Below are 21,664 nucleotides of genomic sequence, written 5' to 3'. Positions count from 1 at the left end.
ATAAATCTCCGACATAAACTTTAAAAAAATGTTCCATTCCAGTTCAGCTATTAGAATGAGGACCATGAGTTATTTTTAATAAAGTTTCAGACAGGCTGCCAACCAGACAAAGCAAAGAGTATGGCATTTATTTTTGGATCAGGGACTTTGAATCAAGTGTCAAGAGTGCAATAATTTTGTGTTGGCCTGTCTACTGTAACTGAACTAGAAATTGCTGTTTTCTCCATTTCATGAAAGCTGACTGTCAGTCTGTAACACTCGAGTCAGTCGGCCTGTTCTTGATATAGTGACACTCGTGGAATAATTTTTGTGGTAAACAAGATCTCACTGTAAAATAATACTGATATGTTTGGACTTTTGGCTTTAACTGATTGATCCAAACCTATTTCCATCAGAGCATTTATTAGTGCATGCTATTAAAATAACCTGATAATTAAAAAAGTAGCTCTTCCCAATTAAAGTTCCTGATTTAATAGCTTAATTTCTATGCTTAGTGTTTTGAATCGCGTTCTAGTTCATTGCAGAGAAACTTAGTGTGGAACATGGGATTTTCTTTAGGAGGAAGTTAACATTCTGTTCCTGTCAAGCAGATTCTGCTGAGGCATTGGACAGATTTTCCAGCAAAATTGGTCTCAGGTGGAATGCATTATCTAAAGTAATACATAGCAGAAAAATATGTATACTAGCAGTAAATCTTAATGCAGTATTTTGCAGTTCCATGCCAATTTTTCAAGGGAGTTGAGACTGCATACTGGGTTTTTTAATTTACCATGAGTGTCTCTTGTGGAGTTTATGCCATTTGCAACTGATTCATAATTGCTTTACTTAATGATACTCAATATAATAAAACTGTTTTGTCATGAGTATATAATAGATTTTTTTCCACAAATAGCCCCTCAATAATTGAAAGAAAACTTCTGGAGTTATCTTCTTTGATGTTCAAATTTTACCATTCTTAACATTAAAATATGCAATGACTATAGAGGCCATTCATTTGATTCATATAGTTTATAATTTTCCTATATAGTATCAATTTGAGCAGATAGTTCAATTCTTCTCTACATTGTGTGTGTGTGTGTGTGTGTGTGTGTGTGTGCTAGGTTTCCCAACTAGAAAATCAGCTTCTGAGAATTTAGCCACTATAAAAACCATTCTTCAGATTATTAGGAACAGGAGTAGGACATTTAGCCTCTCTAGCCTGTTGCACCATTCAATGAGATCATGGCTGATCTGTGACCTAACTCCATATACCCACCTTAGCCCCATATCCCTCAATACCTTTGGTTAACAAAAATCTATCAATCTCAGATTTAAAATTAACAATTGAGCTAACATCGACCGCCGTTTGCAGAAGAGAGTTCTAAACTTCTACCACCCTTTGCGTGTAGAAGTGTTTCCTAACTTCACTCCTGAAAGTCCTGGCTCTAATTTTTAGGCTATGTCCCCAAGTCCTAGACTCCCCAACCAGCGGAAACACTCTCTCTGTCTACCCTAACAGTTCCCCTTAATATTTTGAAAACTTCAATCAAATCACCCCTTAATCTTCTAAACTCTAGGGAATACAACCCCAGTTTGTGTAATCTCTCCTCACAATTTAACCCTCGGAGTCCAGGTATCATTCAAGTAAATCTACGCTGCACTCCCACAAGTCCAATTTATCCTTCCTAAGGTGTGGTGCCCAGAACTGTGCTTTTCTGAATCCATCTTGATCTCCATCAATATAGTAGCTATCAATACTATTGCTAATAGATTTGAAAATGCCAGACCTGTAAATATTGTTGCTGTATTTCAGTGAAAAGGGAGGAAAGTCAAACTAATGGAAAAGTTACCAACTTTTCAAAAATGAAAGCACTTTTTTTGCCTGGAAAGCCTGAATTGCTTGCTGAGCGAAGGTGCAGTGATTCCCACTGTATGGAACACCTGGTTCAAGAGACTTGGCAGGGAATTACGTTAGTGAGAAAACTATTGTATTTATTTTTAAATTGAACAAAATACATTAATATTGTTACTTCCAACTGGGGCAAAAGATGTCAAGTGTAGATCAAAAAAATGGAGGAAATTGCAGAGAGGCCACTTAGCCATTAACTTATTTCAGTTTCTTGGTGCAGCTGATTATAGTTTCAGAATGGAAGACACATTTTGTTTTTCATGTAGAGTTGTACCTTTTGCATATATCAGATTAAAATTTAACAAATGTTAATTCAACCCAAAGGTATTCTAAGATGTGTGCAGATTACTAAAGATCTGTATGTAAACCAATTACTTTCAAGCAAATTAAAAAGATATTAGAGAATAAATCTTGCCCTTATGTATTTATATAAAGTCGTAAAACTCAAAGCATTGTCAAGGATAGTGCTTGAAATGGACAAAAATGTTAGTTAACTGATGATTTCCAATGTGATTTTACAATTCTCCAAATTGTTGCATGGGCATTTCCTAATTCAGTGTTTCCCAAACATATTTCAGTACCAGCTCCCAAAAAGTAATCTGATAATTTTCCAGAACCTAAATGTCAAAAACAAACCCTTTGAAAAATTGCCTCAGTTTTACAAATATCAGGACATCATGCTTTCACTTCTGGGCCTTAGCTTCAAATCCAGCCCAGATTGCCGGAGATGAGCATCTCCCTGTCTGCCAGCTGTAAGTGAAATGGCAGAATCAGCCTAGTTCCAGATGTCAGTAGACCCGAGTGCTGAACTATTCACGACTCAGTTACCTCATTCCCAGCCCATAAAGACAGCTGGTGAAAGAAATCTCGTGCAAAAGAATTTTTTTTTTTGTTACCCAAAAATATTTCTATCCAACCTTAGGAGATTTTTTTAAATTAAAAATAATGTTTGGATAATTTTGTGCACTGGTAATTGTTTTATTGGTACAGTTTACGCAGTTTCTGCCATCTTGATTCACTGCTCGAGAATCCACTGCACCACGACCCATTTCAAATTGTAGCTTTTCAGTTTATTTGTATTAAATATCTAGAATCCCACATTTAAGCCTCGTTTGTAACCCACCCTGCCTGGGTTGTTGAAATAGCGGGGGAGTTTGTGCCATGTGTTCCTGGCTTGTTCCCATCATACACCATTTTAACTGCCGGGATTGGGAGGCTCACATGGCAAAAGCTGGTGGTACTCCGCATCGGTTCATTACATTTTGTTAAGGCTCCTTGTGGCCCTTGTTGGCGGAAGGGTTGAGAACCAGAGGACACAGATTTAAGTTGATTGGCAAAAGAACCAAAGGCGACATGAGGAAAAACCTTTTTACACAGCGAGTGGTTATGATCTGCAATGCGTTGCCAGAAGAAGGTGGTGGAGGCAGATTCAATCGTGACTTTCAAAAGGGAATTAGATAAGAACTTGAAGGGAAAAAATTTGCAAGACTACGGGGAAAGGGCAGGGCAGTGGGACTAGCTGGATTGCTCTTGCAGAGAGCCGGCACGGGTTTGATGAGCCGAATGGCCTCCTTCTGTGCTGTGTAACCATTCTGTGATTCTAAGAGTTGGAATGTTCCTCCAGGCTCAACAAAGAAATCTTAGGCCTCCTTTTCCCTGGGATTTCCCTCCCCCCATCTCCGGCCACAATCGACCCAGACCCCCCACACCCCACCCCAACTTACTGTTCACTTGGATACCCGGCAGTGACGGACTCCCGTCTGAATTCCCACTCCTGCCCATCGGATCTAGTCATTCCCACCGGCTTCATGCAGAGAAATGTAATTGAGGCTCTGGAGTTAAAATGGCCCACCCTTATGCCAAGGAGTCCGTGGGTGCTTTCCTTCCACCTTTCCCCCAGCCCCAAACACGCCCTGAGTTAAAATCAGGGCTTCAGATTTTCAAAGCTGTTTATTTACAGAAAAGTCTTCAAAAATGCATCTACTATGATACATCATGTTTACTGAAAGTTATGTAATTAGCTGGAGCACCTTCGCTATCAAATAATGGACCTGCTGTGATGCCTCCCAATTGAATAAGATCGTAATATCTGTTATCCCATTTCCACATTGGTGAGGTGTGATCCAGACAAATATCTAAATCCCAACTTTAGTCTGTGCTGTTTGGAAACTCAAACTTAGCAATATAGTGTGTTTGGATGACCCAAAATGTTTTTTTCTTTCCTCCCCTCCAATTTTTTAAAAGAAGAATGACATTTGACCAGCTCACTACACTCCCACCAGCAAGCTACCTAACTCCATCTTTGGAGTGGCATCCTAGTTTGGGAAACACTGCCCTAACTGCTTATCTCCACTGCATGTATTCTTCGGATTGCTGGCTTTAAGCTATTAATTTCCTTTGATGGAATGTATCACAAGGGTGAGAACAAATGTTCCAGAATGCACAGCAGGAAGGCCAGGTACATTTACTGTGGCCTTGATTGCTTTAACTTTGACAGTGGTTCATAAAACAGATCAATAACTGGGAGAGCAGTTAAAGCTCATGTTTGTCTGAGTGATGTGATCACGAGCCACTCACAATACAATATCTAGCCATAAAATTAAATGGTTATTCTGGGTTGTACCTCAGTGAATTATTAGAGTTGACTGTCACCCACAATGCGCCAAGTGCGTTACATGGCAACCATTAAAAAAATTATTACCAGATTTGTTATCCTGTTATGACATAAACAACAGTATCAGATGTTTTAATTCTTTGACACTGAACTGCCCCTGTACATTCGACTGATCTCCAACTAATTGTCTCCCCAACTGACTTATCAGTCTTACAATCAGTGTTGGAGTAAAGCTCAAATGACAAAGTTTTATAATTTTCATTTCAAATCACTTTGTTCAATAAACTATATAATTTGTAAAACATAATACTTTTGCACAAGGCCTGGATTGGTCATGTGATCAATATTTTAAAAATATCAATATTTATACGATTCCCAACACTGTTACTGGTAGAATATTGCAGGCATTTACTAACTAATGTCATGTAGGTATAAACAATAGAGGAAAACATTATAATCAGTAATTTCTACATGAATAAATACTAGTTACAGTAAAAATCTAAACCTCAATGTGTTAGAAACATTTCAAGACAAATTTAATAAAAGGACACATGCAGTAAATACTTAGTATGCTTTACTGAACTGAATAGCTGTATTCTGTTGTTCAGTAATCAAATAGATTATAGTGTGCAATATTTTGTAGATTTGAGAAGAAATACAATGAGCTGGTGATTGATTCCTGTGCATGTTTTGATAAAGTTTAATTGCCTTTAAACTATTAAAATTTAAGCCGATCATCTAGGTTTATTCAAGTGCGTTTCATTTTAAATATCAGTAGTTTGGCATTTGCTTATTAGTGTTCAGAGGAATCTGCGACAACTGAAGAGTTGGTTACCAAGAAATCCGATGAAGCTCGATAAAGAGGCTCTACCAGACCTGGAAGAGACAGATTGCTGCACAGCACCATTCAGTAGAGCACGTATGCACCAGTAAGTATTTTACGTGCACGAGTATTTTACATGCATGAAATTTGAAAATGTGTGAATGTCAATCATTTTAATGGTATTAATTTGCAGTGATAGTACACATTTTGAAGAGTTTGTCCAAGGCAGTACTGGACTTGGAAGGTTATGACAGCGTTCATAAACTCTTAAATCTTACATTTTATGCTTTATGATTTAAATTTCAGTCCCTCGATTGCCTTGATCTTTTCTGCTATTCTATAAGCCATGCTAAACTTAAATATGGAATTTCACATTCTCTTTTGTTTTCTTAAAAAAAATCTTTTCAGCTTCACCATAAACAACAAAGACACGTTTTTCAGTAATTCTACAAGAAGTAGAATAGTGCATCACATGCTACAGAGGACAAAATATGAAGATGGAAAATCCAAAATTGGTAATGTTTTAATAATCTGTTAAATTTCAGTTCCAGAACACCAATTTTTTCTTTAACAACCTTTAGGTCAAATAAATGTTGCAGCGTATTTTCAATTATTTTTTGGGAGTGAATGCACTGTATGGTGTAGTCCTGTGCCGTAGAGCCATGAAGGTAGGTTTGATCACCGGTCTGTGCTGAGATGGCTGATCTCAGCAAGGGTGGTGACAGCGGAAAGGGAGGCGGGTTTGCCAAATTTGAGCTAAAGGTCAGCCTGATGACCACTCCTGATCAACATCCAGTTATCCTTGTAGAAAATATACATGGTGGGTAGGATAAGGGGTAGCTTTTACCCTTGAAGAGAGAGGGGAAAATAATTGCAATTTAATACATAATATCCTGTTGTTTTAGTTCTATGTGTATTATGTATATAGTGTGAAGTTGGAGCAGTATTTAAGTTTTTTATAACTGAGCAAATATCGCCGGCATAACTAAATAAAAGATCACCCAGTGGCCTAGTGGGTTAAGGCACGGACCAATATAGTATAAAATCATACAGTGCAGAAGGTCCCAAGCTCAATTCCTGATTTAACAGATCATTAGGAGCACAACTGACCTCAGGCCTAGGGCTAAGGAATGGGAAAAAATTGTCCAAGGTCCCAATTTCTGATGGCTCTGGCTGGAAAGTGTACATGTTACAAGATTGGTGCTGTATTTTGGAATTTTATACCAGATGTTTACTTGGGTGAAGTGACACTGATCAGTCCCATAGAGGACCTTGTATCCCCTATGGAACAGAGTATGCCTTTACCTGCTCAATATCTCGGTAAATGTTGTAAGACCCCAGGATTGAACAGAAAACCCTTGCCGCTGCAGTGCAGCTTAATGGAATATATATATCATGCTGCTACATGACCTCCTTGACTTTAGAAGATGGAAGAACATATATATTGTCAAACATTAGATTTGGTTATAAACCAACACATTTGTTCAATATTAAACAAGTGAATGGACAGTATTCAGTACTATATATACTGTATTTCTCCTCAGTGTCCAAACAACAAAGACACTGCTCCTGTATAAATGCTCAAAGTACAATTAATCATTGAAGCACAGTTGCTGACTTGTTACAAAATGCTACCACAGCACCTTTGACTAGCTTTATACTCCTGATGGCCTTAGACTGGGAGAAAATCAATTTTCTGTATTTTACAAAAGCTGCATCAGTTCAATTTCCTCTTAAATCACTCTGTTCATGGGGGGTAATTTTAACCTAACTCATCAGGCTGGAAACCCACGGGATTGAGTGGAACGCCGGTTTTAAACCCCGCCCAATATTACTCACTTCAATGGAGAGTAAAATCGGGCGGGGTGTGAAACCAGCATTGCACCCGATCTCATCAGTTTCCCAACCTGGGAAATGGTTCATGAGGACACTGAGTGTGATAATGGAGAGCACTTCCATTCCTCTCAGCATGATGAGCACAAAAAACAGTCATCAAAAAGTAAATAAAAAATCTATCAAACCACCAAATTTAAGAGTTTAAGTCCATTTTCTTTTCATTTGAGAGAGTTTCCATATTTGTACAGAGGTAAAAGAATACTGTTTACGATGAGAAAAATTGCAGATTGCTCTCACATTTCAGAAATGATCCATTTCATGAAGTATAATAAGCAGGCCTGAATTAACACACTGGCCAATGGGACCATGCCTGGGGATCTGGTGAAATATGGGGCCCCCTGCCATTGCAGTTCACAAGTTATTAAAATGTTTATTTGTTCAGGTATGAGGAGCCTTAGAATCAAAGGTAATAAGAAGCTTTAAGAAAACAAAAATGCTGTCCACAGAAAAGAAATTCCATTATAATAAAGGGACAGAGTTTGTTTGAACTCGGGCTCCAGGTGTTAGGGGAACAACATCAGGCTGTAACTTCACGCCATCGTGCCTCACAATTTCTATCAGACAAGGGTTACTCAGCAATGGAACGTAGGATACATGCAGTCTGTGTGTTTCTGATTGTTGCATATTTGGTAACGATTTTTCCAAAAGCAAAATTTGTTATTTTATTTCATTTTGTGTGTATGTGTGTGTGTGTGTGTGTCTGTGTGTGTGTATGACAAAGTTAAGCAGTGTCATTTAAGCATAGTATATTGTGATATGATTTGCTTTATTATTAATGCAGTGTGTAAACATTCTACGGGCCTATTTCTTCATGCATTTTGCTGGATTGGGTGGGGGTGTGTTTGGCCTGAAGGTTTTTGGTGCTCGGGGCCCCAAGAATTCTTAATCTGACTCTGGTAATAGGAATTGATTTTAACTGCTTTAATACTTATGAAATGAACTGTTTTGTCCCATTTAATCTGATAATCCGCTAGTCATTTGCTTTATCTACATAAAGATCCAATGGGGCTATTAAGTTGATAGCATCATTTTGAAAGTCATCCTCCTCTGGGTAGTTTGGCAAGCAGACGAATGAGAGGTTTCTGATTTCAATCTATAAATAGAATCCCATTCGATCACGAGCATTGTGGGTTTACAGAGAGCTTCCAACCACCGAAAAAATGAAAAATGTCGATATCTGACAGCATAGCTCGAGAAAATAATTAATTGGAAATAAAGACCACAAGGGCAAAAATGGTTTAACATGAGAATCAGTATTTTAGATTTATTTTTACAGCAACGAGATAAAATAATTTTCAAGAGCAAAATATCCCCACAACATTCTTATGACTGCTTAATAATGGCTTCACTGAAATGTATACCTATTACTAACGAACATCAGCAAAAGGATGTTGTACTTGGTCATGCACGATTATGATTACTGTCTAAAATTTGTATTATAATTTTCTCAGACAACAATTGGATGTTTCTCTTTTCTTCAGGTTTAAATAAGTTACTCAGCAATGGAACATATGATGCTGCCTTTCCTCCACACGAGGTGAGACAACGTTAAGCTTTATTTTTAATGGACTGGGGAAGCAAATGGAGTAAAACATGAGCTTTTAATGCTTTTAAAAAAAATCTTTCCTGCTGGTAACTTGGTAACGTTCTGTTTATCGTTTTAGGAGATAATGTTTGTACATATTGGAGTAGATTTTCGTCTTCACCACCTGGACACTAATCTGGCAGATTCGCCCTCCCTTTATAGAGCCCACTTGATTTCTGTTCCATTTTGGGGGAGGGGGGGGAGGTTTACAATGGGCAGGCAATCTACTCCACCAGAATAGTGTCCAGCTGGTGAAGATGAAAATCTACCCCAATACCTTTAATTTTAAAACTTTACCTCTAAGACCACATGAACTTACAGAAGATTTGTCAACTATATCTGTGGATTGCTGAAATATAATAAACTGGGTTAATTGCATGTGTACCAATAAAGTGCCCATATCCTGAGTAAGGTGCCCATTCCCCATTCCCCATCCTGAGTAAGGTGCCCATTCCCCATTCCCCATCCTGAGTAAGGTGCCCATTCCCCATTCCCCATCCTGAGTAAGGTGCCCATCCCCCATTCCCCATCCAGAGTAAGGTGCTCATTCCCCATTCCCCATCCTGAGTAAGGTGCCCATTCCCCATTCCCCATCCTGAGTAAGCTGCCTATTCCCCATTCCCCATCCTGAGTAAGGTGCCCATTCCCCATTCCCCATCCTGAGTAAGGTGCTCATTCCCCATTCCCCATCCTGAGTAAGGTGCTCATTCCCCATTCCCCATCCTGAGTAAGGTGCTCATTCCCCATTCCCCATCCTGAGTAAGGTGCTCATTCCTCATTCCCCATCCTGAGTAAGGTGCTCATTCCCCATTCCCCATCCTGAGTAAGGTGCTCATTCCCCATTCCCCATCCTGAGTAAGGTGCCCATTCCCCATCCTGAGTAAGGTGCTCATTCCCCATTCCCCATCCTGAGTAAGGTGCTCATTCCCCATTCCCCATCCTGAGTAAGGTGCCCATTCCCCATTCCCCATCCTGAGTAAGCTGCCTATTCCCCATTCCCCATCCTGAGTAAGGTGCCCATTCCCCATTCCCCATCCTGAGTAAGGTGCTCATTCCCCATTCCCCATCCTGAGTAAGGTGCTCATTCCCCATTCCCCATCCTGAGTAAGGTGCTCATTCCCCATTCCCCATCCTGAGTAAGGTGCTCATTCCTCATTCCCCATCCTGAGTAAGGTGCTCATTCCCCATCCTGAGTAAGGTGCTCATTCCCCATTCCCCATCTTGAGTAAGGTGCCCATTCCCCATCCTGAGTAAGGTGCTCATTCCCCATTCCCCATTCCCCATCCTGAGTAAGGTGCTCATTCCCCATTCCCCATCCTGAGTAAGGTGCCCATTCCCCATCCTGAGTAAGGTGCTCATTCCCCATTCCCCATCCTGAGTAAGGTGCTCATTCCCCATTCCCCATCCTGAGTAAGGTGCTCATTCCCCATGTAAATGGGATACTCTTGACATGAATAAACCACTATTTCATATTGGCTTGTTTTAAAAAGTGCATGTAGTGACACAAAATTATTTTTAATGGCGTAGTTATTGTTAATATGCAATATGAGGTGTTGGCAATCATACCACTGTCTTTAGAATTCCCTTTATTTTGCGGGAGCATAATTATTACTTCTGATTAAAGGGGCACATTTTCCCTTGTATGTTAGTTTCACCTAATATGTAAATGTGGTGTTTGTAAATACATTTACAGATTTGTTGGATCTAATTTGTCGGAAAAATGCGACACAGTTGTTCTTTGGACATAAAGTTAGCCCCAATAATTTTAATTTTAAATGGGGACTGTCTTTATGCCTGAAGAACGAATGCATCTAATTTTGTCACAGCAGTGTTCCCTGCAAATGATACGAAGGCATGTTGTGATATTTTGCTCCTCCTGGCTCCACAGAAATTAAACTATCAAAAAGTTTATTTACCTCTTTGTGGGCAGCCTCCAGTGGTCCCTTTAAGAAGAGCTGGTTAGGCCACTGAAGATCCGGAACAACTGGGTGGAACAGGCACGGCATTAGGACCCTGATTTGCATATTCACGGTGCCTACTGCCTGTTTCGGGGAGGATGCCCTGCCCACTTTGAAGTTGCCGGCTTCTACTTTGGCAGGCATGCACTTCTGGGGGAGATCGGGCAGGAGCAATTGCAACACTAAATTCAGCCCTTCAACCATAATTTTGCACCCAAAAAAACGGGCGAAACGAGATTGGATTTCTCTCCCTTCCTTTGGAAATAAATTACACTTATTCATTTTACTTGTCAAGATAGTTTTTACACACTTGCTGTGTGTTTGCGTCTGCACGCATGTTTGTGTGTGCGTCTGGGCTAAAAATGTGCTTTCTTCGAAATTGCCTGTGGCGAGTCTGGAATTCTAAAAATGTCGAATAGCAATCTAGAGTTATGCCAATAGATACAAACTGGAGAACAGATACAATGTTGTTTCGTTATTGAGCCAAAATGGATGGGTTCCAATAACTTTGTACTACCCTTGACTTCAACTATTAGCTACCTTAGGAATCGAACAATAAATCAGTAGATGGAGAACATTGCAATCTGAGCAGACATCAGCAGCCTTCAGAAATGGCTAGGCTTGCAGATAATTTGGGATGTGAAAAGAAACAGTGTGATGAGAATGTATTTTGAGTGATTGATGATTTTTTTTGTGATTTTAAAGATGATCATATAAGCATCAATGTACAGTATTTCCACAAATCTACTATCTTTTTTCAGTACTTTGATGAATATGTTTCTTTTTCGTTTTTAATTTTCTCCATTTCATATTCCAAAACACTGTCAGGTGTGGATTTTTGTTGTGTATTGCCTTTCCTGTTATCACCTTAAGATTACTTTTACTTTTTAACTGAATGAATTGCTTCCTCATCAGATGTTAATGTTCCTTTGGAGACTGGCATGTTTGAATGTTCTCTTTCTACATGTGTACACCTTGATCTCTGTTTTTAGAATTTTTATTTTATTATGTGCTAAAATTCAACTTATAAGTTGCACCTTCATACATGTTTTAGCAATGTAGAAACCTGTGACACCAGCCATTCACCAATTGATGTGACTGGATTTCACAGTTACTGTAATCCCTTGTTCTCCTTTATTTCGGTGTTCTCTACATTCCATATGCGTATAGTTTGTATCAGCTGTTTTTTTAAAAAAAAGCCCTTGTGCCTGCCCCTTTTAAAATTGATGCATTTATACCATGGTAGCAGTATGTCCATCATAAAGTACTTCCATTAATTCAGGTGTTCTACTGCCGCCATTTTATTATTTTTTTTATTCGTTCATGGGATGTGGGCGTCGCTGGCAAGGCCAGCATTTATTGCCCATCCCTAATTACCCTTGAGAAGGTGGTGGTGAGCCGCCTTCTTGAACCGCTGCAGTCCGTGTGGTGAAGGTTCTCCCACAGTGCTGTGAGGAAGGGAGTTCCAGGATTTTGACCCAGCGACGATGAAGGAACGGCGATATATTTCCAAGTCGGGATGGTGTGTAATTTGGAGGGGAACGTGCAGGTGATGTTGTTCCCATGTGCCTGCTGCTCTTGTCCTTCTAGGTGGTAGAGGTTGCGGGTTTGGGAGGTGCTGTCGAAGAAGCCTTGGCGAGTTGCTGCAGTGAATGCTGTGGATGGTACACACTGCAGCCATGGTGCGCCGGTGGTGAAGGGAGTGAATGTTTAGGGTGGTGGATGGGGTGCCAATCAAGCGGGCTGCCTTGTCCTGGATGATGTCGAGGTTCTTGAGTGTTGTTGGAGCTGCACTCATCCAGGCAAGTGGAGAGTATTCCATCACACTCCTGACTTGTGCCTTGTAGATGGTGGAAAGGCTTTGGGGAGCCAGGAGGGGAATCAGGAGGTGAGTCTCTCGTCGCAGAATACCCAGCCTCTGACCTGCTCTTGTAGCCACAGTATTTATGTGGCTGGTCCAGTTAAGTTTCTGGTCAATGGCGACTCCCAGAATGTTGATGGTGGGGGATCCGGCGATGGTAATGCCGTTGAATGTCATTGGGAGGTGGTTGGACTCTCTCTTGTTGGAGATGGTCATTGTCTGGCACTTGTCTGGCATGAATGTTACTTGCCACTTATCAGCCCAAGCCTGGGTGTTGTCCAGGTCTTGCTGCATGCGGGCACGGACTGCTTCATTATCTGAGGGATTGCGAATGGAACTGAACACTGTGTAATCATCAGCGAACATCCCCATTTCTGACCTTATGACGGAGGGGAGGTCATTAATGAAACAGCTGAAGATGGTTGGGCCTCAGACACTGCCCTGAGGAACTCCTGCAGCAATGCCCTGGGGCTGAGATGATTGGCCTCCAACAACCACTACCATCTTCCTTTGTGCAAGGTATGACTCCAGCCACTGGAGAGTTGTTCCCCTGATTCCCATTCTGGTATTTGGCCGGATTGGATTTGTTGTGCTTTTTGTGGACAGGACATACCTGGGCAATTTTCCACATTGTCGGGTAGATGCCAGTGTTGTAGCTGTACTGGAACAGTTTGGCTAGAGGCGCGGCTAGTTCTGGAGCGCAAGTCTTCAGCACTACAGCTGGGACGCTGTCGGGGCCCATAGCCTTTGTTACATCCAGTGCACTCAGCCGTTTCTTGATATCACGTGGAGTGAATCGAATTGGCTGAAGACTGGCTTCTGTGATGGTGGGGATATCGGGAGGAGGCCGAGATGGATCATCCACTCGGCACTTGTGGCTGAAGATGGTTGCAAACGCTTCAGCCTTGTCTTTTGCACTCACTTGCTGGACTCCGCCATCATTAAGGATGGGGATGTTTACAGAGCCTCCTCCTCCTGTTAGTTGTTTAATTGTCCACAATCATTCACGACTGGCTGTGGCAGGACTGCAGAGCTTTGATCTGGTCCGTTGGTTGTGGAATCGATTAGCTCTGTCTATGGCATGCTGCTTCCGCCGCTTAGCATGCATGTAGTCCTGAGTTGTAGCTTCACCAGGTTGGCACCTCATTTTTAGATACGCCTGGTGCTGCTCCTGACATGCTCTTCTACACTCCTCATTGAACCAGGGTTGATCCCCTGGCTTGTTGGTAATGATAGAGTGAGGAATATGCCGGGCCATGAGGTTACAGATTGTGCTGGAATACAATTTTGCTGCTGCTGATGGCCCACAGTGCCTCATGAATGCCCAGTTTTGAGCTGCTACCTCTGTTCTGAATCTATTCCATTTAGCATGGTGATAGTGCCACACAACATGTTGGATGGTATCCTCAGTGCGAAGACGGGACTTCGTCTCCACGAGAACTGTGCGGTTGTCACTCCTACCAATACTGTCATGGACAGATGCACCTGCGACAGATAGATTGGTGAGGACGAGGTTTTCCCTCATGTTGGTTCGCTCACCAACTGCCACAGGCCCAGTCCATCAGCTATGTCCTTCAGGACTCGGTCTGCTCGGTCAGTAGTGGTGCTACCAAGCCACTCTTGGTGATGGACATTGAAGTCCCCCACCCAGAGTACATTTTGTGCCCTTGCTACCCTCAGTGCTTCCTCCAAGTGGTGCTCAACATGGAGGAGGACTGATTCATCAGCCGAGGGAGGGTGGTAGGTGGTAATCAGCGGGAGATCTCCTTGCCCATGTTTGACCTGATGCCATGAGATTTCATGGGGTCCAGAGTCAATGTTGAGGACTCCCAGGGCCACTCCCTCCTGACTGTATATCACTGTACCGCCACCTCTGGTGGGTCTGTCCTGCCGGTGGGACAGGACATACCCAGGGATGGTAATGGAAGACTCTGGGATTTTCTTCGGTGTTAAAAGTATTTAATGATTCTAAACATTGTTCTTTGTGCGTAGTTGAATATTGATTACCTTGAAAGATACAGTAGTTGAGAGTACCTTAGGTCCAAGAATGGATAAGGAGAATGAATGAAAGCTTAAAATGAAAACTGAGACCATGCACTGGTGCTATTTCCTTTAGTTTGTGTGGTGCATTGTCATTTGTACTAGATAGTTTGATGAGAAGTCAGATGGAACTCTACAGTGAAGAGATCTCGGTATTGTTTCCTACTGATAAACACAATATTCAGTTGGCTTTGAATTTCAGTCATTCATAACAGACCTGTTGCAGCTAGTGGTCCCATTACTTGTGTATAACGGAGAGCATGAGGCACTGTAGGCCCTGAAATACCAACAGTAATACCATTACTGGAAACTGAACAGGCCTTGATGGCAGTTCTAAACTGTGTTGCCGTCAATCTTGATGCCCCATCCTGGTACTGAGAGAAACCCCACTAATCTGGTGTGTTTTTTGGGTGTCCCTGGCTTTTTAACCTAAGATAGTAGAATTGGAGCTTCAGAAAAGCTTTCAGACCAGAATGAGACTGCCAAAAGAGGCAAATGGAAGCCATGCAAGGACGACATTCGAGGCAAGGCCCTTTTCTTTTAATGTGCTGAACTGATCAATCATTTCACTGAAGTACTGCATGTGAAGGGACAGGATAGCTGTTCTGTGCCATCAGGTTCCATAAACTCGATATCTCCTGATAGAGTCACAAAGGTTGAGTCCGTTATCTAAATACTTAATGGGCCCGATTTATTGCAGATGAGGATACCAGGATTATATGACCAACCATGAATAGCTCACCTATAGGATGCTGCACAGGGCAGCTTTAAATGTAACAAGAGAGAAAAAAAATGTAAGAATTCTTCATTCTTTACTTTTGCATTTAAAAAATATTATTCAGTATAAAGAGCTCCAATCAAATATGTCATGTGATCTAGGATTAGGACACGCTGGCTTAATTGCTACACAGGTGTTTTTCAGCACTGGGTACAAGCCCAAGCATAAAGATTCTTCCCTTCGTCACTCACCCATAAGGAAAAGACAATAGACAAGTAGCACAGAAATGGCGTATTTTCAAATACAATGAAGAGTCAACAGTGTACTCGGTTTCCCCAAGGTGTATCGCTCTGTATCATCGGTACCTAAGGGAGAAATGCATTCCTCACTTTTAATCCAATTTGATTCAGAAAGTATAAGAAGTTGCAATTCTGGATATTGTGTAGAATAATGTTATTTTCTGCTTTCCTCTTTGAGGACCTCTTAATTTATTAGTTACCTAATAAACGATAGACTAATTACAGTTTATAAAACTGTATTTAATTTGCCTATAAATGCAGTAAATATAAGGTGGTCATTTTCTGTAATCATGTTAATATGATTACTAATTGAGAGTTGAGGTTAAAAGTATTAGATGTGAATGTACTTATTGAAAACCATGTAACTGTGCTTGATACAGGATCAAATGGATGTGAGGGCCGATTTTGATGGTGCACTGGGCAAGAAGGAATGGGGCGGTAGTGGCCTGAGAATTGTGCTACACTTACCGCCCTGTTCCCGTGCTGACCCCACCCACTGCCATTTTGCCCAGGGCCTTTACAAGGACAGCCCAGGCAACCACCCGAATCAAGCGGGAGGCTCACTAATTTATGCAAATCGGGGCCCTATGATGTACATGGAGCCCCACTTGCAATTTTGAGGTCCAAGTGGGCGGAGAGCAGCCTAATCAGTGGTCCATAAAGAATTGATGCTCACATTAAGTTGGACAAATATATTGGCCACAAAACAGTATCATCACTCTTAACTGTTTTCCTTATGGTATGAAATTGGTTGCAAAGTTCTAAATGAGGTAAAGGGGACTTTATATTTAGTAACTCAAAGGAACTGAAATACATAGAATGTGCAGCACAGATGTAAGGAATCTGACAACACCAGGTTATAGTCCAACAATTTTATTTTAAAATCACAAGCTTTCGGAGATTATCTCCTTCGTCAGGTGAGTGAGTGACTCACTCACCTGACAAAGGAGATAATCTCCGAAAGCTTGTGATTTTAAAATAAAATTGTTGGACTATAACCTGGAGTTATCAGATTCCTTACATTTGTCCACCCCAGTCCATCACCGGCATCTCCACATCACAGTATAGCACAGAAACAGGCCATTTGGTCCAACAGGTCCATGCTAGTGTTTATGATCCACACAAGCCTCTGCCCACCCTTCTTCATCTAACCCCATCAACATCTTTCACATAGATTGGACGAATCAAATTGCCAAAAATAGCCCTGAGGAGGAGTTCATAGAGTGTATTAGGGACTGTTTCTTAGACCAATACGTCGGGGAACCAAACAGGGAACTGGCCATTTTGTATCTGGTAATGGGTAACGAAACAGGATTAATTAATGATCTCAAAGTAAAGGATCCCTTGGGAAGCAGTGATCATAACATGGTAGAATTTCACATCCAGTTTGAGAGCGAGGATCTTAGGTCTGAAACTACTGTATTAAACTTAAATAAGGGCAATTATAAACGAATGAGGGCGGAATTGCTAAAGTGGACTGGGTAAACAGATTACATGGTATGATGGTGGGGATAAGCAGTGGAAACATTTAAAAAGATATTTTGTGACTCGCAACAAAAATATATCCCTGTGAGGAGGAAAGACTCCACAAAAAGGGTGAACCAACCATGGCTAACTAAGGAAGTAAAGGATGGTATCAGGTTAAAAGAAAAAGCATACAACATAGCAAAGATTACTGGTAAGCCCAAAGATGGGGAAAACTTTAAAAACCAGCAAAGGATGACTAAAAGAATAATAAAGAGGGAGAAAATAGATTATGAGAGTAAACTGGCAAGAAATATAAAAACTGACAGTAAAAGCTTCCACAAGTATATAAAAAGGAAAAGGGTAGCTAAAGTAAACATTGGTCCCTTGGAGGATGAGACTGGGGAAATAATAATGGAAAACAAGGAAATGGCAGAGGAATGGAGCAGATATTTTGTATCTGTCTTCACAGTAAAAGACAGTAATAATGTACCAATAATAGTAGAAAATCAAGGGGCAAAGGGAAGGGAGGAACTAAAAACAATCACTATCACTAGAGAAAAAATACGAGGTAAACTAAAGGGTCGAAAGGCTGACAAATCCCCTGGACCTGATGGCTTGCATCCGAGGGTCTTAAAGGAAGTGGCTACAGAGATAGTGGATGCATTGGTTATAATCTTCCAGAATTCACTAGATTCTGGAACGGTCCCAGCGGATTGGAAAACCGCAAACGTAACACTCCCATTCAAGAAGGGAGTGAGACAGAAAGCAGGTAACTATAGACCAGTTAGCCTAACATCTGTCATTGGGAAAATGTTAGAATCCATTATTAAGGAAGTAGTAGCAGGACGTTTAGAGACTCATAATACAATCAAGGAGGGTCAACATGGTTTTATGAAGGGGAAATCGTGTCTGACAAATTTATTAGAGTTCTTTGAGGAAGTAACGGGCAGGGTGGATAAAGGGGAACCAATGGATGCAGTATATTTGGATTTCCAAAAGGAATTTGATAAGGTGCCACATAAAAGATTACTGCACAAGATAAGAGCTCATGGTGTTGGGTGTAATATAGTGGCATGGATAGAGGATTGGCTAACTAACAGAAAACAAAGAGTCGGGATAAAAGGGTCATTTTCAAAATGGCAATCTGTAACTAGTGGGGTGCCGCAGGGATCAGTGCTGGGGCTTCAACTATTTACAATATATGTCAAATGATTTAGATGAAGGAACAGAGTGTCTTGTGGCCAAATTTGCTGATGATACAAAGATAGGTGGAAAAGCAAGTTGCGATGATGACACAAGGGGCTCGATATTAGGAGGGCTGCAGGTTCGTGGCGGGGGGGTCGATTACCCACGCGCTCGGTGAAATTAGTCAGCCACCCGCGCGATCGTAGCCCAATTGGATCCACTTATCTTGTCTTCCGGGTTCCCCACTGCTGATCTGCGCGTCGGGCGGGCTGCGCATGCGCAGTAAGATCTGTCAGCTGGAGGAGCTCTATTTAAAGGGGCAGTCCTCCACTGACAGATGCTGCAACAAATAGAAAAAAATACAGCATGGAGCAGCCCAGGGGGAAGGCTGCTCCCAGGTTAATGATGCCTCACTCCAGGTATCAATAGATGGGGTGAGGAGGAGGGGGAGGACAGAGATCCTCCCCCCGGCGGGTGGGAGGAAGCGGCCTGCCTCTGCCACCAGGAAAGCCTGGCTCGAGGTGGCAGAGGAGGTCACCTGCACCACCAACATATCAAGCACCTGCATACAGTGCAGGAGGCGCTCCAATGACCTCAGTAGGTCAGCCAAAGTGAGTACACTTACTCATTCCCCTACACTCCGTCTGCCACATCACCGCCCCCACCCCACATCTCCTTCTGCACTGCTAACACTACTCTATCACATCACCTCTCATACCCACTCAAAGCTCATCCTCATCTTACCTGCACTTACTCACCTCGCCAGTACTCATCCCGCCACTACCACTCAACCCAATCCTCATACAATCTCATGGCTCTATCTCATACGCACCCTCTCATGCATTTCTTTCACAGTCAGCCTCACTCAACCTGCCACTACCTGTGCTGCAGCCACAGGGCATGCATCACATATGTGTAGTAGGCAGCGTAAGGCAAACGTGTTGTGAGCATGAAGGGGATGCACAAGGGTGTTTAAGGGTTTGTCATGGTTTTTACTTATATTTAATTTCTGACCAACTCACATTACATATATTGGCACCACTATTGCCATGTCTTTGCGAATCTTGTCTGGTTTGTGCAATAATGCCCTTTCCTGAGGATCACAATGAAGACCCACAACTGATGCCACCCATTGTGTCACTGCAGAGTGGGTGTAGGTGTATTTGCAGGGCTCTTTTGTGCAGACGACTGAGAGACGTCGGCGATGTCCCCGGTGGCACCCTGGAAGGATGCGGAGGAGAAGTTGTTGAGGGCAGTGGTGACTTTGAGAGCGACAGGTAAGAAGATGGTGCTCGGGCCAGCCGGGAGCAGCTCGGCATGAAGGAGACTGCAGATGTCCACGACTACATGTCGAGTGACTCTGAGCCTTCGTGTGCACTGCTGCTCAGAGAGGTCCAGGAAGCTGAGCCTCGGTCTGTGGACCCTGTGGCGAGAGTAGTGCCCTCTGCGACGCATCTCTCTCTGCGGTAGCCCTCCCTCCTGCTGTACAGGTGGATGTGTCACAGCACTGTGTTGTGGAGCTCCACGTGTCAGAGGTGGACAGCGTGGACGGTGATGCTGTTCGCCCTCCGAAGAGGTCATGACTGCAGCTACGGCGGCCCCCATCCGGAAGATGTACATCTGAGGGGGTCCGCAAGGTAGGTACATGTCTCTGGACCCCGGGGTAAGTGTGCAAGTTGGTGACTTTGATTGTCAGGTGGAGGGTGGTGGAGGCCAAACTTTGTCCCAAGTGACAGAGTGGCCTCCTGCAATGAGTGAGGGTCTCCCCCACCCCCCACCTGTCAAATGGACCTTTGCAGCTGCCACAGGCTGACAGCTGCAACAGGTCCATTTGAACTGGGAGTGTTTCCCCCAGTATGGGAAACAGTCCCAGTTTTCTATAAAATCCCACCCCTCCTCACATAATCCCTTAATCAGGTCAGTTAATGACCTGAACAAGCAAGATAAATACTTTTAAGTGGCATCCCGCTGGCTTTAATTGCCTGCGGGATTCCCACCAGCGGGGGCTGCGCTCGCACGCCGGTGCGTCAGTGCGAACCCGGAAGTGGGCGGGTTGGAGCCGGGCTCCGGACTTGCTCCGGGAGGATTCTCTGATTTTCGGAGCCCCCCCCCCCCCCCAGCCAGGAACGCACCCGATAGCGGGTGCTAAAATGATGCCCAAAGTGTCTGCAAAGGGATATTGACAGCTTAAGTGAATATGCAAAAATTTGGCAGATGGAATATAATGTGGGAAAATGCGAAGTCATCCACTTTGGGAGAAAAAATAAAAAAGCAAAATATAATTTGAATGGAGAAATACCACAAAATGCTGTGGTACAGGAGGATCTGGGTGTCCTCGTACATGAAACACAAAAAGTCAACATACAGGTGCAGCAGGTAATCTGGAAGGCGAACGGAATATTGGCCTTTATTTCTAGGGGGATGGAGTATAGAAGCAGGGAAGTCATGCTATAACTGTACAGGGTGTTGGTGAGTCCATACCTGGAGTACTGCGTACATTTCTGGTGCCCTTATTTAAGGAAGGACATACTTGCATTGGAAGCAGTTCAGAGAAGGTTCACTAGGTTGATTCCGGGTATTGAAAGGTTGTCTTCCCGGTGAATCTGTGCAGCGCTCCTCCCAAGGCCAATATTTCCTTTCTAAGGTGCGGTGCCCAGAACTGTACACAGTACTCTAGATGTGGTCTAACCAGGGCTTTGTACAGCTGTAGCAAAACTTCCTCCCCTTTATATTCTAGCTCTCTAGTTATAAAGGTTAACATTCCATTAGCCTTTTTGTTTATTTTTTGTACCACTACATTTTAGTGATTTGTGTCCATGGACCCCTAAATCTCTTTGGACCTCCACTATTCCTAGCTTTTCACCATTTAAAAAATACTTGGATCTATCCTTTTTTGGTCCAAAATGGATGACCTCACACTTGCGTTGAAATCCATCTGCCAGTTTTGCCCGCTCATTTAATCTATCAATGTCTCTTTGTAATTTAATGCTCCCGTTTACACTACTTACTATGCAACCAATCTTTGTGTCATCAGCAAACTTGGATATGTGGCTCTCTATCGTCTTATCTAAGTCATTAATAAATATAGTGAATAGTTGAGGCCCTAGCACACACCCTTGTGGGACACCACTGGTCACCTCCTTCCAATTTGAGTACAAACCCATTATCCCTACACTCTCTTCTGCTGCCTAACCACTCTCCTAACCAGATCAATAATTTGCCTTCAATTCCTTTATCTTCAATTTTAGCTAACAGTCTATTATGTGGAACCTTATCGAATGCCTTCTGGAAGTCCATATAAACTACATCCATAGACATACCCCTATCTAT

The 21,664-nt window shown here is 42.4% G+C and overlaps 1 protein-coding gene across 1 annotated transcript in view; it reads left to right on the top strand.

Annotated features, from left to right (window-relative positions):
- Positions 1-21,664, top strand: part of ano3 (anoctamin 3) — a 415,131-nt gene that overhangs the window by 237,579 nt on the left and 155,888 nt on the right. The window contains exons 8-10 of the mRNA XM_067994093.1: positions 5,300-5,431; positions 5,734-5,840; positions 8,703-8,758. Of these exons, the coding sequence (XP_067850194.1) occupies positions 5,300-5,431; positions 5,734-5,840; positions 8,703-8,758 (295 nt within the window). The remainder of the gene's footprint in view (positions 1-5,299; positions 5,432-5,733; positions 5,841-8,702; positions 8,759-21,664) is intronic.

Source organism: Heptranchias perlo, chromosome 12, assembly GCF_035084215.1.
Source record: "Heptranchias perlo isolate sHepPer1 chromosome 12, sHepPer1.hap1, whole genome shotgun sequence".
Taxonomy (NCBI): domain Eukaryota; kingdom Metazoa; phylum Chordata; class Chondrichthyes; order Hexanchiformes; family Hexanchidae; genus Heptranchias; species Heptranchias perlo.
The sequence above is the reverse complement of the archived record's forward strand: the minus strand, read 5'-3'. Positions and strand labels throughout refer to the sequence as shown.